This window comes from Eurytemora carolleeae, unplaced genomic scaffold (genome assembly GCF_000591075.1).
Source record: "Eurytemora carolleeae unplaced genomic scaffold, Eaff_2.0 scaffold1084, whole genome shotgun sequence".
NCBI lineage: Eukaryota > Metazoa > Arthropoda > Copepoda > Calanoida > Temoridae > Eurytemora > Eurytemora carolleeae.
Genome location: NW_019396972.1, coordinates 12,723 through 31,673, shown reverse-complemented (window position 1 = coordinate 31,673; position 18,951 = coordinate 12,723). Strand labels below are relative to the sequence as shown.

The 18,951-nt window shown below is 32.1% G+C and overlaps 1 protein-coding gene across 9 annotated transcripts; it reads right to left on the bottom strand.

Annotated features, from left to right (window-relative positions):
* Positions 1–6,280: 6,280 nt before the first annotated feature.
* On the bottom strand, positions 6,281–17,535 carry LOC111710657 (extensin-2). Of its 9 annotated transcripts, XM_023484776.1 has the most exons (13): positions 17,439–17,535; positions 17,135–17,259; positions 16,863–16,933; positions 16,190–16,247; positions 12,710–14,275; positions 11,961–12,035; positions 11,560–11,588; positions 11,388–11,460; positions 10,291–10,400; positions 10,015–10,070; positions 9,782–9,842; positions 9,498–9,541; positions 7,888–9,208 (listed from the first exon to the last, which is right to left on the bottom strand). In XM_023484776.1, the coding sequence occupies exons 2-13, from the start codon at positions 17,241–17,243 to the stop codon at positions 9,142–9,144; spliced, it is 2,319 nt and encodes a 772-aa protein (XP_023340544.1). In that variant the 5' UTR covers positions 17,244–17,259; positions 17,439–17,535; the 3' UTR covers positions 7,888–9,141. The 9 variants fall into 9 exon arrangements, 8 of the variants coding, with proteins under 8 accessions (XP_023340548.1, XP_023340543.1, XP_023340546.1 ...); XM_023484780.1 differs by lacking the exons at positions 7,888–9,208; positions 9,498–9,541; positions 9,782–9,842; positions 10,015–10,070; positions 12,710–14,275 and adding exons at positions 6,281–6,817; positions 6,879–6,950; positions 14,802–15,200; positions 15,306–16,061 and having other exon boundaries at positions 17,439–17,534; XM_023484775.1 differs by lacking the exons at positions 7,888–9,208; positions 9,498–9,541; positions 9,782–9,842; positions 10,015–10,070 and adding exons at positions 6,281–6,817; positions 6,879–6,950; positions 10,927–10,942 and having other exon boundaries at positions 11,404–11,460; positions 17,439–17,534.
* Positions 17,536–18,951: the final 1,416 nt, after the last annotated feature.

The window sequence follows — 18,951 nt, the reverse complement described above, 5'->3', positions numbered from 1 at the left end:
TAGCATACATAATATATTCAATATCTTCCTAGTAGCATACATAATATATTCAGCATCTTCCTAGTAGCATACATAATATATTCAATATCTTCCTAGTAGCATACATAATATATTCAGCATCTTCCTAGTAGCATATATATTATATTCAGCATCTTCCTAGTAGCATACCTAATATATTCAATATCTTCCTAGTAGCATACATAATATATTCAGTATCTTCCTAGTAGCATATATAATATATTCAGCATCTTCCTAGTAGCATACATAATATATTCAATATCTTCCTAGTAGCATATATAATATATTCAATATCTTCCTAGTAGCATACAAATTATATTCAATATCTTCCTAGTAGCATACATAATATATTCAATATCTTCTTAGTAGCATACATAATATATTCAATATCTTCCTAGTAGCATACATAATATATTCAATATCTTCCTAGTAGTATACATAATATATGCAGTATCTTCCTAGTAGCATACATAATATATTCAATATCTTCCTAGTAGCATATATATTATATTCAGCATCTTCCTAGTAGCATATATATTATATTCAGCATCTTCCTAGTAGCATGCATAATATATTCAGCATCTACCTAGTAGCATACCTAATATATTCAGCATCTTCCTAGTAGCATGCATAATATATTCAGCATCTTCCTAGTAGCATACATAATATATTCAATATCTTCCTAGTAGCATACATAATATATTCGACATCTACCTAGTAGCATACCTAATATATTCAGCATATTCCTAGTAGCATATATAATTTATTCAATATCTTCCTAGTAGCATACATAATATATTCAGCATTTTCCTAGTAGCATATATAATATATTCAGCATCTTCCTAGTAGCATACATAACATATTCAGCATCTACCTAGTAGCATACTTAATATATTCAGCATCTTCCTAGTAGCATATATAATTTATTCAGCATCTTCCTACTAGCATACATAATATATTCAATATCTTCCTAGTAGCTTACATAATATATTCAGCATCTTCCTAGTAGCATATATAATTTATTCAGCATCTTCCTAGTAGCATACATAATATATTAAATATCTTCCTAGTAGCATATGTATTATATTCAGCATCTTCCTAATAGCATACATAATATATTCAGCATCTTCCTAGTAGCATGCATAATTTATTCAGCATCTTCCTAGTAGCATACATAATATATTCAATATCTTCCTAGTAGCATATATATTATATTCAGCATCTTCCTAATAGCATACATAATATATTCAATATCTTCCTAGTAGCATATATATTATATTCAGCATCTTCCTAATAGCATACATAATATATTCAGCATCTTCCTAGTAGCATGCATAATATATTCGACATCTTCCTAGTAGCTTACCTAATATATTCAACATCTTCCTAGTAGCATGCATAATATATTCAGCATCTACCTAGTAGCATACCTAATATATTCAGCATCTTCCTAGTAGCATGCATAATATATTCGACATCTTCCTAGTAGCATACCTAATATATTCAGCATCTTCCTAGTAGCATACCTAATATATTCAGCATCTTCCTAGTAGCATACCTAATATATTCAGCATCTTCCTAGTAGCATACCTAATATATTCAGCATCTTCCTAATAGCATACATAATATATTCAGCATCTTCCTAGTAGCATACATAATATATTCAGCCTCTTCCTAGTAGCATATATATTGTATTCAGCATCTTCCTAGTAGCATACATAATATATTCAGCATCTTCCTAGTAGCATACATAATATTTTCAGCCTCTTCCTAGTAGCATATATATTATATTCAGCATCTTCCTAGTAGCATATATAATATATTCAACATCTTTCTTATTCCAGTTAACATTTTTACATTTTACAAAAAAAATCATAACTTTTTTCAGACATAAAAGTAAAATGATTAAAAACATTGTAAAATACGCTATTTTCAAACTTTATGATCGCGATTGATTAAAGCACTTTTTAAAGTACAGCTTTCGATTGTAAATACATTTTTAAAACTTTCAGAACATTGAAAAAAAGAATAAACCACCGAAGAATTTTCAATGAGACACTAGGTCGACTTTCAAGTGTCTCAAAATCTTTGCCTTTGATTTCACCTCACCATTTCACTCATATTTTTGTAGACTTAGTCACGTAAATTTTATAACGAAAAAGCACTTGTTCTTAGATTTAGACGTAAAATTCAAAATTCTCTTCGATTTATGCGTAAGAGCTTGCAACTGTTGGATCACTAAGTCGAAAATTGTTACAAAATTAAAAGTTTTTACGTTGACAATAGTAACGACTGCACCATATTAATCATCTCAGCTTCTAAAAAATTAATTTAGACAATGTCTGTATGAAAAAAAAACATTTAAATTCTTCTGAACAAATTGTGATAATATCTTTTATGTAATGAATAACATGAGGCGGGGACACAAGTATTGTTAATATCACATTTCTTTTAGAAAATAATAAAATTAGGCAGACCACATTTTGAAAATCCTATTTTTATAGAAATGTGTTGATTATTACAAAATTCAAAATGAACATTGCGAAGTTCTAGACGATCAAAATATCGTCACTTAAATTCTTTGTTTGTCGGATCATTCGCGCCAAATCTACCGAGCAATACTGCCCAGTAGTAGCTAGAATCTGATGACGAACTACAACAACCAAGGATGATGACTGTTGAGTGCTGGTAATTTTAAAGTTTTTGTAAGAAGAGTCATTTGATTCAAGAATCTTTCATGTTGAGAAGTTTTTACTGTTTATTTTTTTAGGCACCAAGCAGGGACTGAAATGTCCAGTGCATTAAGTTTGAAGCTCTCCCTTAAGTCTACCATGCAATCAAACATCAATAGTATTTTCTGAAAGTTTAAAGTAAGCAGTTCAGTGATAAGTATTTGTTGCCCGACACAGCACTGCTATTTTAAGCTGACAGAGAATATATAATTCATCCTTTATACAGTAACTATAGATAGGGGATTCAAAAATGCTCTTTCCAGTTGGGTTTCCCTGCAAACCATGAAACGTAAGAAGAAAGTTAGCCTCCGATATTTTTCATCAGTATGATCATACCAATAAATGTTTTAAAGGGACTGTGAGTGTAATGTTTAAGTGACCCTCCATGCAAACACAACAATGCCCGATTTAAAACGATACTTTTAAAGCTTTGTCTGATCAAGTATGAATTAGATATCAAAGTTTATAATGTGAAAACTGATAAATTGGTGGTTTCTCTTCAAAAGCGAATTGTGCATTTCTACTGCAGGAAAAACATTCGTGAATTATCAGAATAAAACACCTTTTCACCTAGCAAAACCTTCCACATTATTGATCAGATAAAGGTTTCAAGGGTACCGCTGTAAATCGGGAATTTACATCCTTGCATGGAGGGTCAATTGAAATTACGCTTAAAGACCCTTTAGGTTTTAAAAGAACCTTAGAAGAACGTCATGTTTCTGAACATGTTTGTCATAAAACAATAGCTAGCTATGTCTCTACTTTCTGGAAATATAAATGCTTTACGTTATAAGTTGTTATTACTGAAGTGGTGTCAATGATTTACTAGATTTACTTCTGCGGATACACTGGTGAGGACGCACTTATAAGAACAGAGCGAAGGACGCACAAAATGTAACATAAACAAATATTCATTTAAACATACAAACATATTTATAGCTGCTTTACATTTATCAGATAAACTAGTTTTTCTAAAAAAATTTAAAAACTATTTTTATTTTTTATTTATTTATGTGTTTATTACTGTAACGGAAACACTTCAACATAACATAATTAAAGTATCATGCAGTTGCATTATTTCTTTTTTTTTGCATTTTTTATATTTTTATATTTGAATAAATGTTATGTAAAACCCTATCTAATATTGCTTATAGTTAGATTTATCGTGTTGTGAAAATTAGAGGTATGTTTTTTTTTGTACTGACATAAAATAACAAATAATAACAAATTAATAAACATGTTACACTTTTTTGTTTAATCTGTATCCTCTCACCCTATGTTCTTTTTTACCTATTAAGGTAGTGTATACACGATTTGAAAAAAATAATAATTGCTTTAGTTTTAAACTAACTAATTTTAACTGATATAAATTATATATTTATTTTAATAACACATCTTCCGTTCATTGACTTTGGCAGTTTTTTTTCTTTAAAAAAACATCTGTATTTCAACCTTGATTTCAAACATTAGAAATACATTCAAGCCTTAGGATTTTTTTTAAGGTGTGTGTAACTTTTTTCAATTCTTGTTTGAAAAAGTCCATGGCCGCTGATAATAAAGACGATAGCTTTACGAAATATGTTACCTAATGCAGAATAGAAAACATGTACATTGCATGTCCTGGTTATATCTGTATATATACAGGGTGAGTAAAAAAAGTGTGATTACCGGCGCCTGGTGCAAAATTGTTCATTTTTTTGTGGCAACTCTTGCAAATTGCAAATTTTCTCATTACAATTTTGCGAATTTTCTGAGATTTGGTTAATCAATATTTATAAAATTTTAGATCTCAATTGAAATAATTAATATACACATTTTTGCTTTCCTAAACTTTTGATTTTGAGAGAAAAAAGGTTCGCGGATTTTTTTTTGGGCCATTGCAATACAAATATTTCAAAAAACATTAAAAGAACACCTTACAGATGAGTCGCACAAAAAAGGTACAATTTTGCACCAGGCGCTTCAAATCACATTTTTTTGACTCACCCTGTATATATATATATATATATATAAATATAAAGTAGTATATAATTTCTGTTTTCCTTAATGTCCGACCATATTTCATCCTTTAGCCGATGTGCATCATATGTTGATGGGGAACCCGGTACAACCACGTGAATATTATTAGCTTGGCTCTCTATCTTTAAGATTGTACCCTCCCGTGCAGCTTTATGCGCTCCCAGTTGGTTCATAAATTATTGACAAACATTTGCCCTCCGCTTCAACAATATCAGTTTTACCTGTTTTTTTGAAAAAATTCTCATAAAGCTTAATTAAGTTGTGCCTGAAAGCTTTTCTGAAAAATGTCATTTTTTACAATAATAAAACAAAAACAGACCAGAGTAAATTAGTTAGAATTTATTTATATATTAGTAACTGGCACATATTAATAAATATATTGTTAGTTTGTCTTTTTGTTTTAAATACCTTGAGAAGAGCAATGTATTATAATATTATTAATCTTGTTATTCATTCTAATTATAATTGTCGGGTTTAAATAAAACGAATAACGATTTTTGTCTAGAAAATAACTAAAGTACAACATTTCCTGGGCAACCATGTTGGTAAATTATTAAAGTTAGAACGCTATTAGTTTCCTGGTTAGTAACAGTGATTTTTTCTTCAGAATTCCTTCCCGAAATAAAAACAATTTGCTTTTGCTAATTTCTGGTTTGATCTGTGTAAAGTTAGTTACATAATACAAGAACTGTGTATAAAGTGAGTGGGGTTTAAATACAATATTATTATTATTGCAAAAAGTAAGAACAAAAAAGCATGTATTAATAATTTTGTAATGAGAAAAAGATTAGTTTTTTATCTTGTGCACTTCAGTGATGCAGTGTACAGTGTACAAATTAAACTGTACAGTAATGCAGTGTACAATGTACACATTTTACTGTACAGTAATGCAGCATACACAATAAACTGAATAAACTGTAAATTAATGCAGTGTACACATTAAACTGTACAGTAATGCAGTGTACTCATTAAACTGTACAGTAATGCAGTGTACTCATTAAACTGTACAATAATGCAGTGTACACATTAAACTGTACAGTAATGCATTGTACACATTAAACTGTACAGTAATGTAGTGTACATATTAAACTGTACAGTAATGAAGTGTACATATTAAACCGTACAAAAATGCATTGTACATATTAAACTGTACAATAATGTAGTGTACATATTAAACCGTACAGTAATGCATTGCACATATTAAATTCTACAGTAATGCAGTGTACACATTAAACTGTACAGTAATGCAGTATACACATATACTGTACAATAATGCAGTGTACACATTAAACTGTACAGTAATGCAGTATACACCAAATAGATTATCAAGTACAATAGGTGGCAACAGAGAAATGAACAAATTATACACAACGTCAAAAGTGTCAAATATAACAAAGAAAACGAAATTTTCTCATTTTAGGTGACATGTTTTCCAAGATTAATAAAAAAATGTAAAAACAGAAACTAAAGAACACATACAATTGCACTTATTTTACTGTAAGAAAAACACTTTATTCTAAAATTATCACAATTATTGATAATTTTGTCGGACACAAAAACTGAATTGACACGTTGCCATCTATTGTATTTCACAATCTATTTGGTGCACACATTAAACTGTACAATAATTCAGTGTACACATTAAACTGTACAGTAATGCATTGTACACATTAAATTGTACAGTATTACAGTGTACACATTTAACTTTACAGTAATGCAGTTTACACATAATCCTTTATAATTTGCTAGCATAAGAAAAATCGACACCATCGCGTTTGTTTCTGAATCAAAGTTGTTTATGCAACAGCTGTAGGTTGCATAACTGAAGGTTTATCCCTTGTAAAGGTTCCACTGCGCTGACGATACTCAACATGTTCGGTTATCTTCAAACCATTGCTACTGGTTGATATTTTTCCATGGGAGTAACTCCCATTGGACGTTCCATTGGTGTAGTTACCATTGGATATGGTTCCGTTTGTATAACTTCCATTGGACATGGTTCCATTGGTCGACTCTGTTTGTGAGGAGACCCATGTGTCTCCTTTAACCTTTATAGAAATTTAAAGATTAAAATTTTATTAATTTTTTTTTTTTTTTAATTCGGTTTACCTTTCCGGAGTAAGTGTATGGAGAATGCTTGATTCCAAAAGCAAACTCAGGTTTCTTATCCTTTACTTCAACCTAGGAAGATAATTATTTTAGGATATCTTAGCATTATATGTATATACAGAGCGTCCCATATCATATTAGATTATTAACGCGCGCCAAAATACGCACATAATATTAAAATTATAAATTAGCAATATACAATTTTTTAAAATGATTTGTTCTTTTTAAATTTTCTGACTAGTACCGGAAAACATAATTTAAAGCTATAACACAATCCAATATTAGGTGGGACACTTTGTAGGTCTAGCAGTGCATTAGCTTAGGTTATACATTTAGGCAATACGAAACTTTAATAATTTGCATTTTTACTTCCAATAACACACTTACATTTAAACCCCTAATTTCCAGTAGCTTCAGAGTGTTAATGGGGTTTTAGGTACTCCAAGGAGTTAGTTTGATCCTTCATCTGTTGGTTAGATTGTTCAGCTGACAGTTGGTTAGTTTCTTATTTCAACAAACATCCAGTTGGGTTTATCACCCGAGGCATAGTTGGTTTAATTAGTAAAATGTTAATTAGAAAAATGCTTAGCTAGTTCTATATTCGCTTTATCAGGACATATGCTCAACATGTTTTATTAACTCACGTTAAACCTGCTTCATCAGCTGAGTTGTAACAATTGTTTCATCAGCTGATTTTTAAAAATTGTTTCATCAGCTGATTTGAAACAATTGTTTCATCAACTGATTTTTAACAATTGTTTCATCAGCAGATTTTTAAAAATTTGTTCATCAGCTGATTTGTAACAATTGTTTCATCAGCTGATTTTTAAAAATTGTTTCATCAGCTGATTTGTAACAATTGTTTCATCAGCTGATTTGTAACAATTGTTTCATCAACTGAAGTTCAACAAGTTTCGTCGATATGATCGTTTCTATCAAAAACAGTTGAAAATTAGTAGAATTTATAAAATGTACTATTATTAACCTTGCACCTAATTACAATGCAAAGTTATAACACAAATTCTATTCCAGTTTATGAGTATAATTACAATCAATCAATATCTCAAGTTGAATAAAAGCTATAATTTAGACTAGAATTAAGTAAAGGAACACAGTAGAGTTATAATAAAACACACATTTTCAAAATATATTAGGAAAATGTTTGCAATAATCTAGAATGAGTGAGGCATCTTTCAGGGGAGTGATATAATCTACAGAGGAGTGCTAAATCCTACAGGGGAATGCTAAATCCTACAGGGGAGTGCTAAACTCTACAGGGGAGTTCAACATTCTACAGGAGAGTGCAAAATCTTAAAGGGGAGCGATGTAATCTGGTTAGTAGTGATTGATCCTACAGGGGAGTCTTGAATCCAATAGGGAAGTGATATAATACTAAAAGGGGAGTAATAAAATCCTAAAGGGAGGGCCAGATCCTACTGGGGAGTGCAACATCCTACAGTAGAGTGATATAATCTAATAAGAAGTGTCACATTCTACTTTAGAGTGCTACATCCTATTGGATAGTGATCCATTCGAGAGGTGTGTGCCATGTCCTACAGGGAAGTGCTACAGAATACAGGAGAGTGCCACATTCTACATTTGAGTGCTACATCCTACAGGGGATGTATCATCCTAAAGATAAGTGTTACATTCAAAAGGGTAGTGATGCATCCTAAAGGAGAGTGATACATCCTAAAGGAGAGCGCTACATTTATTAGGTAAGTGCTACAATCATAATGGGTGTGCTATATTCATTATGGGATTGCTAAATGCATCAGGGGTTGCTAATCCTACAAGGGAGTCCTACAGTCAACCGGAAGTCAAGGGAGTGATGGTTGGATTAGTATGGTAGAGGCCTACAATGAACTACAGTTGATGGTTGGATTAGTATGATAGAGGCCTACAATGAACTCAATTTGAAAGTTGTATTAGTATGGTAGAGGCCTACAATGAACTCCATTTGATGGTTGGATTAGTATGGTAGAGGCCTACAATGAACCACAGTTGATGGCTGGATTAGTAAGGTAGTGGCCTACAATAAACTCCATTTAATGGTTTAAATACTATGGTAAAGAGGCCTACAATAAACTCCATTTGATGATTGGATTAGTATGGTAGTGGCCTACAAAAAACTCCATAATTAATGGTTGAAATACTATGGTAGAGGCCTACAATGAACTCCACAATGAAATCCATTTGATGTTGGATTAGTAAGGTAGAGGCCTACAATGAACTCCACAATGAACTCCATTTGATGGTTGGATTAGTAAGGTAGAGGTCTACAATGAACTCCATTTGATGGTTTAGGAGTGAAAACATACTGAGAATGCCTGAAGAAATACATTTTCATCACAATCAGATTTAAAATCAACAGAACCATATAAAAGGCCGGGTTAGTAGCGTCTTATTTTAAAAGCATTTAACTGGAAGGAGGGGGGGGGGGGGGGTTTTTGGTCCGACAGCCAGGATTTGTCTTAAGTTGTTACATTGTATTTTGCCCTAAATTATTGACTTCAAAAAAGCTAATATAGATTAAATGGTCACTATTATTCTCTCAAAAATTTAAGTTGAAAAAAGAGAATTTGGAAATATTCAAAAAATTATTATTTATGTATTTCCCTGACTCCAAAACTGTATTCTGGTTGACTAGTGCTCAAATTTATCTTCAAATCAGCAAAAACGTTAGTTAAGTTCATGAATACTTGCCTCAATTAAATTTGTTTAATTTTTATGTCGTTTGATCACAAAAGTACTTTATTGAAATTTTGCTATAAAGGCGATAAAATTAAAAACGTTTGATTTTTAGTTATTTTTTGAATTGCTTGTGATTGATTTTGTGTTTCAATAAAGTTTTCTAAAGACCAAGATGGTTTTTAATTTAGGAAAACGTTTTTTATGATCACTTTTTCAGCTGCATAAGCTCCAGGACCAGGTTTCATTGTATTATCAGAGGGTTCATTATACCTTAACCACCAGTAGGAATAGTAAAACATTCTTTAATTGAATAGTTTTTTGTTTATTACACTATAGTAAATTCATTTTTGAAACAGAAAAGAAGTGATTCAATTTATTAATTTGATTTTCTGTATTTTTGATTAGATAGTTGATTGATTAATTGGTTATTTGGTTAGGTTTCCTCATGCTGAGAGAATAGGCGGGAGATTTAGTCTTGTACATGTTAGTATCACTCAACTGCAGTACAGTACATATATAGATTAGTATTAGTTGTTAGCAGTAGAAATGCACATATGTAAAGGAACTTTCAACATAATATAATTAAACCACAGTGAAAAGCTTAATTAAGTACACAAATCAAATTCAACCTTTAAATCGTCATATTAATAGTGTTTTATAACATCATGAAAGTCTTATTCTTTTTGGGTAACCCTGTACTTGTTTATTGAGCCCCTACCTCGTAAGCTCCTGGAGCTGGAGTAGAAAACTTCTTTAGTTCCTTAGCTCTACTTGCTAAACTGTAAGCTGGAGAATCCTTAGTAGCTTCAACAGTGTATGCATTGGGAGCTGTAAAATGTTCAATACAGGAACAGAAATAAAGACGATGCGAAAAATTTATTCATTAATTGGAACTATTTTTGTACATATTTATTTGCTTTATAAGAATTAAAAAAACCGTTAACAATGAGCTAATCATATTTTTTCATTCTTTTAAAAATCTACCACTTTTTTTTTTTTTTGGCACAGAAATTTTAACCCAGAAACATCATACAAGCTATACTTAAAAAATAATACGCTAAGTTGTGCAGCTTATCTCTATCTCAATCAAAAGTTCCTGGCTTGGAAAAGTTCTCTAATGTATTTATAAATATTGGACTTGGAAAGCTATTAATCTATAAATATTGGATTGGAAGGCTATAAATCTATAAATATTTGACCTGGAGAGCTATAAATCTATGAATATTGGACCTGGAGAGCTATAAATCTATGAATATTGGACCTGGAGAGCTATAAATCTATGAATATTGGACCTGGAGAGCTATAAATCTATCAATATTGGACCTGGAGAGCTATAAATCTATGAATATTTGACCTGGAGAGCTAGAAATCTATGAATATTGGACTTGAAAGGCTAGAAATCTATGAATATTGGACTTGGAGAGCTAGACATCTATGAATATTGGACCTGGAGAGCTAGAAATCTATGAATATTAGACTTGGAAGGCTAGAAATCTATGAATATTGGACTTGGAGAGCTAGAAATCAATGAATATTGGACCTAGAGAGCTATAAATCTATACATATTGGACCTGGAGAGCTATCTATGAATATTGGACTTGGAAAGCTATAAATCAATGAATATTGGACCTGGAGAGCTATAAATCTATGAATATTGGACCTGGAAAGCTATAAATCTATGAATATTGGACCTGGAGAGCTAGAAATCTATGAATATTAGACTTGGAATGCTAGAAATCTATGAATATTGGACATGGAGAGCTAGAAATCTATGAATATTGGACCTGGAGAGCTATAAATCTATGAATATTGGACCTGGAGAGCTAGAAATCTTCTTGATATCAGGCTTGATTCCAAAAGAGAATTTAGCACTGGAAGCATTTACCTCCTTCAAGCCAAGCATTTAATTATTTTTCAAAAAAGAAAACAGCAAAAAAATCTTTTTCACAAAAAAAAACAATTGTTAAATGATTAATTAAATAATTTCCTTGTCAGCGTTTTCAGGATTATAGGCGCCTGAAAATAAAATTGATTATTATCTCTTCAGAATACCATCACCACAAATTAAAATATTATCCTTAAATCCGTTCATTGTACAGTCACGGTAAACTAAAGGTCCCGTTAAAAAGTCCAAGCGAGACTTAACTTTAGAAAACCCCTTTCATTCAATAACTGTAGATTTCTCGTATTTGCTATTTTATGCCTGTACAGTGTACAGTGTACAGTGTACATTGTACAGTGTACAGTGTACAGTGTACAGTGTGCAGTGTACATTGTACAGTGTACAGTGTACAGTATACAGTATACAGTGTACAGTGTACAGTGTACAGTGTACAGTGTACAGTGAACAGTGTACTGTGTACAATGTACAGTGTACACTGTACATACCTGGAGCTGGGGTTTGGAACTTCTTTGGTTCCTTTGGTTTAATATGAAGACTTGAAGCTTGTGAAGATTCTTTACCTAAATTTAAGTTTTGAATTACTTAGAGAATATAAAGATCCAAATACAAGCCAATATTGTTGTATTTATCAAAATGTTTTATGGTCTTTTTTACTTTAATCAAATGAAGAAAACATTGTTTTGTTTTGACTTGGAAATGGATGTAAATATTTGTAAAAATTTAACTTATAGAGTCTAAACATAGGTCCAAACAACACAAATAATTCGCAAATAAGAATCTATTTAATCTTATATTTAGATGAATGGACCTTTGTTTTTGTTTTTTTTAAGATTAGTTTTTATATTGTTAGTTCCCAGTTAAAAACTAAAATAATTTGAGACTAATTTCTGTAATGAAACCAATTAAAAAGACAAATTTGTAGAAAATTTAAAAAAAACATGAAAATTTGTAAGAAAATGATAATAAAAAAGTATTTGACAAAAAAAATACTATTTCATGGCTTAAAAATAAAAAAAATAACTAAACCCTTTTTCACAGCCTTGACATTTAACTATAGAAAAGAGACATACAGAATTACTAAAATAGAATATCTATCTCAAGGAAATTGCAGATGTCAGTATTAGTTGTTAGTAGTTAATGTATTTGGAAAAATAGCAAGAAGAAAGGAGGATGTAAATTGTGTCAAATCTTCTGTTCTGATCTTGCTATTGACCCATTGTTAATATTTACTAACAATCTTCTGGACGATATGTGTTTGGTGCTGGAGTACTGAACGGTGAAGCTTCCTTTAGTCTTGTACCAATAGTTATACTCATTCCACCAGCAAGGTATTCTTCTCCCTTCTCAGAATCATATGCATTTGGTGCAGGGGTGGAGAAGTTTAATTTTAACTCAGGTCTTAGCCCGAAACTATGGTGTGGTGCTCCATTTAAAAGACGATCTGCCTTTTCAGGATTATACGTTCCTGGAGCAGGGGCTATTGTGTTCATCTTAATTTCAGGTTTAAGACCAAAGCTGTGGTGGGGAGCTCCATTTAAGAATTGATCAGCTTTCTCTGGGTCATAAGTTCCAGGTGCTGGGGCAACTGAGTTGATTTTCTGTTCCGGTTTGAGACCAAAAATATGTTTGGGTGCTCCGTTTAAAAGACGATCTGCCTTCTCTGGATTATAAGTTCCTGGAGCGGGAGCTACGGAGTTTATCTTTTGCTCGGGCTTAAGCCCAAAGCTGTGGTGGGGCGCTCCATTTAATAGCCGGTCAGCTTTTTCGGGGTCGTAGGTTCCAGGTGCTGGGGAAACTGAGTTAATCTTTAATTCAGGTTTCAAACCAAATGTTTGATGTGGAGAAGAATGGAGATACTTTTCACCCTTCTCTGTATCATAGGTTCCAGGGGCTGGAGCAACTGAGTTTATCTTTAATTCAGGTTTCAGACCAAATGTCTGATGTGGAGAAGAATGGAGATATTTTTCAGCCTTCTCTGTATCATAGGTTCCAGGAGCTGGAGCAACAGAGTTCATCTTTAATTCAGGCTTAAGACCAAATGTCTGATGTGGAGAGGAATGGAGATATTTTTCACTCTTCTCTGTATCATAGGTTCCAGGAGCTGGAGCAACAGAGTTCATCTTTAATTCAGGCTTCAGACCAAATGTCTGATGTGGAGAAGAATGGAGATATTTTTCACTCTTCTCTGTATCATAGGTTCCAGGAGCCGGAGCAACTGAGTTTATCTTTAATTCAGGCTTCAGACCAAATGTTTGATGAGGAGAAGAATGAAGATACTTTTCACCTTTCTCTGTATCATAGGTTCCAGGGGCTGGAGCAACAGAGTTTATCTTTAATTCAGGTTTCAAACCAAATGTCTGATGTGGAGAAGAATGAAGATACTTTTCACCTTTCTCTGTATCATAGGTTCCAGGAGCTGGAGCAACTGAGTTCATCTTTAATTCAGGTTTTAGACCAAATGTTTGATGTGGAGAAGAATGGAGATACTTTTCACCTTTCTCTGTATCATAGGTTCCAGGAGCTGGAGCAACTGAGTTCATCTTTAATTCAGGTTTTAGACCAAATGTTTGATGTGGAGAAGAATGGAGATATTTTTCACCCTTCTCTGTATCATAGGTTCCAGGAGCTGGAGCAACGGAGTTCATCTTTATTTCAGTTCTATGACCGAAGGTTTGTTGTGGAGCAGTGTTTAGATATTTGTCTGATTTCTCTGGTGTATAGGTTCCAGGAGCTGGAGTAGTTGGTAATCTGTCCTCTCGACCTCGTCCACAAATAGTTTGAGCATAACCACAGTCTTTTCCTAGAAGCAGATCCTGGTTAGTTTTAACTAAAAGTAGTGAATTTAAACTTTAGTTTGTGCATTTAAATAATTTTAAATTTAAACTACTTCAGTTCTCTTTTACGTATAACTTTAATTCATTTGTTTAAAAAAATATTCTATTCATTTTAGGTATTTATACCAGACATAAACATGCATTTTAAATGAAAAAAATACACTCAGTCATGATAAAATAATAGTAAAGAACAAAAAACAGAAATTATACGGTTTGTGAAAAAATAGGTTTAATGTGCTGCTTGTAAATATGACTAAATACATCTATCTAATAAAGTGTTACAAACCAAAATTAAGTAGAACTACTTTTAACAACTGTGCATGTTTATTGTTCAACTGATTTAGCAACAGCTTTTCTAAAAGATAATCCTTAGAAAAAAACATCTACTTTTTAATTGGAAAAGCTGTTGTATTGTATTCATTAAATTATTTAAGAAATGATTTACTAGGTTCTAACTAGTATAATGCAAACATGCATGATTATGATACTAACACTCTTCTACTCTGTATGCTGATGGGGAAGGAGTGATGTAAGCGTCTGGAGACTTTAGCTTCTGTCCTATAGATATATTAGGCCCAGTACAAAGATACTTCTCAGAGTTCTCCGGTAAGTAAGCATTGGGCGATGGTGTAACATAGTGTGGAGCATCCGCAAGTCTAACTCCCATTGAATGTGAAATATGTTCGGAAAGGTATTTTTCTCCTTTCTCTGCATCATATGTACCAGGAGCAGGGGTGATATACTTCTTGGGATCTTGAAGCTTCAATCCAATTGAAGGAGCTGGTTTTTCAGATAGATATTTTTCCCCTTTCTCAGCATCATATGTACCAGGAGCCGGGGTAAGATACTTTTTGGGATCATTAAGTCTAACTCCCATCGAATGGGATATATGTTCTGAAAGATATTTTTCTCCTTTCTCAGCATCGTATGTACCAGGAGCAGGGGTAAGATACTTCTTAGCATCATTAAGTCTAACTCCCATGGAATGGGATATATGTTCTGAAAGATATTTTTCTCCTTTCTCAGCATCGTATGTACCAGGAGCAGGGGTAAGATACTTCTTAGCTTCATTAAGTCTCACCCCCATCGAATGGGATATATGTTCTGAAAGATATTTTTCTCCCTTCTCTGCATCATATGTACCAGGAGCAGGGGTGATATACTTCTTGGGATCTTGTAGCTTTAATCCAATTGAAGGAGCAGGTTTTTCAGATAGATATTTTTCTCCCTTCTCAGCATCATATGTACCAGGAGCAGGAGTTAAATACATTTTAGGGTCTGCAGGTTTTATTCCCATCGAATGAGAAATATGTTCTGAAAGGTATTTTTCTCCTTTCTCTGCATCATATGTACCAGGAGCAGGGGTGATATACTTCTTGGGATCTTGTAGCTTCAATCCAATTGAAGGAGCTGGTTTTTCAGATAGATATTTTTCTCCTTTCTCTGCATCATATGTACCAGGGGCTGGGGTAAGATACTTTTTAGCATCTTCAAGTCTAACTCCCATCGAATGAGAGATATGCTCAGAAAGATATTTTTCTCCTTTCTCTGCATCATATGTACCAGGAGCAGGGGTTATATACTTCTTGGGATCTTGTAGCTTTAATCCGATTGAAGGAGCAGGTTTTTCAGATAGATATTTTTCTCCTTTCTCGGCATCATATGTACCAGGAGCAGGGGTGATGTAAGGTTTTGGATCTGAGACTCTAACACCTATGCTCTGACCAGCATTAGCTGATTTCAATCCTATAACTTATCATCTTATATCACAGTTTAGAGAACATTTTATAAAATTCAGGACAAACTGAAAACGAAACAAAGGCTTATTTGAAAAAGTAAAATAAAATTTTGTGGAAGATAATTTTCTTTTTTAACTTTACCTTTTGATGTAAGACCTGATGTGTTGTAAACATTAGGGGCAGGGGAGCAGGATTCAACCTATATACAGCCAAGATAAAGAACTAATCATTTGAATATAACATTTTCAAATGATTGTATATAAAAAAGTATTGATTTTAAATGCATTTAAACCGAATATCAACACTAAAATTTATAGAGTCAAGATTTACAGTCAAAATGTTTGACTGTAAATATTGAAAATGCATAATATCTTGAAGGTTTAATTTTATAATTGCATCATAATTGTGACCTTCTAATATTTGACTTCAATTCATGCAAAACCTTTGCTATAACAAACTTTTAGTTTAGTGAGCAGAGCTATTAAATAAACTACTAGTTGGTATACCCAGCATTGCCCAGGTTTATATTACTATCCAGTCGTAGTTACTCCCGCCGTTTACCCGCACTTGGTAATCGCTTGCCAGGATCTTAAATTTCCTAACCTGCATTTCTTGCAAAGCCTTATGGTGTTTGATATTTCAAACTATCAGAACTAACAGAATTTATAGTTCAAAATATTGAAAGCCCATGACACGAACGGCACATCACATGGTGCTTGCTGTATTTTAGGGTGAAGGACTTTGGTAAGAAATAATGTTATGTCTCAATTACAAGATTCAAGCTGAGGACAAAATAATTGACTTTTCAAATTACCTTAGTTTTGGGTTTGCTACCAAAGGTATAGGCCGGTGCCTTAATCTTGGTAGATTCATTCACATGTACATCTAGAATATAATTACCTTTATATTAGAGAATCGTTCAGAAAGTTCAGAAGGGGGTATATATATAATACTTATTTTTAGGCAAAATATCTCTACTTTTTTACTCAATTAAAACAATTATCTAAAATATTTAAAGTTAAAAAAAATATATTTTAGAAAAAAAATGATTCAATAAAAGAGTTCAAATTTGATTAAAATTCTTACTTCCAAAAAGAGATGGCAAGGCTATCGCTGCCGGTCCAGGACCGGAGAACTCGGCTGCTATTGGTCCACGCCTCTTATGAGGTGTCCATGTACCACCAGGGCCTCCCATATTAGCTGATTAGCAGCTGATTAACAGCTGATTATTGTGCTTTTATTAAAACCCAATCAAATTTTTAAATTAGAATATAAAGGAAAATAAAGGGTAAATAATTATCAAATTTTAAAATAAGGTAAAAAATCAGTGGGTGAAAATAAAAAATAACAAAACTCAAAAATGAATAAAAGAATAAATAAAAAACTGTGCCTAAATATTGAAGGGTGTGAGAGAAACTGAAAAATCGAAAATGTATTAACAGCATATATCTATATAAATTAAATGAAGTTATCCACATTCCACAACATAAATAAATAAAACATAATCAAATAAAGAAAATGTTATTGGGGAAAATAAAAAAAAAAATTTTCCAAGAGGGAATATTTTTCACGAAAAGGGGAAAATATCGTTATCAAAAGTCATTGGAATATTGAAAATTGATTAAAGATTTCAATATGAATAGTTTGTTTCAACAAATACCAATCAGAACAAAATTATCAAACATTATATTTTCAATTGGCTCATATTAAATTTTCTTTTGTGTTTTGTTTTTAGCTGGACCATCATACATTATTATTTTGTATTTGTGTTTAAAAATAAATACTATAACTATAAAATAAACAAAAAATTACAAAAATGTTTTAAGAACTTATATATATAAATTTGGCTTGTCTGTTTGGGTGTCTGTCTGTTTGTACCCAATAAACGTCAAAACGGCTGAACCGATCGGGCCCAAATTTTTTATGGGACATCACGTGACCACAGGGAAGGTTTATGAATAATAAAAATAAAAAAATGTGTAATAAAGGTTTTTAATTTTGTAAAAAAAACAGCTGAATAATTGTCATCTTTGCTCTTCCTTTCTTTTAACTTATTCCGCTGTTTATTGGTTAACCCTGTAATTATTACAATGATATTTGAGAAAAATAGTTTATTAATAAAAAGGAAGTTGAATTGCAGTCAGGTCTCATTTAAAAAAATATAATTGTTAACCCACATTGCAGAACCAATTCAACTATTATTTCCGCTTAGAAAGGTTCCTCCCAAACCTCTGTTTTAAAGCAGTATGCTTGAAAGCATGACACGTAAAAAATGCATGGTTCGACCTTGCATGCATGAGGGATGCAAAATAATGTAATTAGAATCTTGTTTCACTCATCTTGCAAAGAAAACCGTGCATGATTTGAATGTTGATAATGGTAGTCCTGTGGTGGACGCTTAAAAAATTATTTTTAAAAATGATTCAGAATATTTTCTCCCTGTGGTTCATGGACAAACCTTCTCCATTGCTTAATTCTGTAATTATAATTTTACCATTTGCTTGCTTCTATCTATATATATAATATATATATGCTCATGGTTTGTTTTAAACTATATTCCATAAAAGGAAGGTTCCAGAGAAAACCTCTAAACTTTGTGCTTACTGAAACTAAACTTGACACTTGGCACACACTGAACTAAACAGAAACTTCTAATTTTAGGACAATAATGAATAAATTTGAATAAAAACTTTTATTGACAGATCTTCAAATGTTCAGACAGAGATGAAAAAAAATCGAAAAATAAAAAATTGATTTGAATTGATTTGAAACTTTTATTTTACCGAAACAAAGTTTGACTGAAACTTTTGGTTGGTTTATATTAACAAGTACTTTGTTTTAAAGGGAGTGTTCGCGAAAAATGAAAGGGGGTATAGGCTTAGTGCGACAAAAAAGCGCTTTTG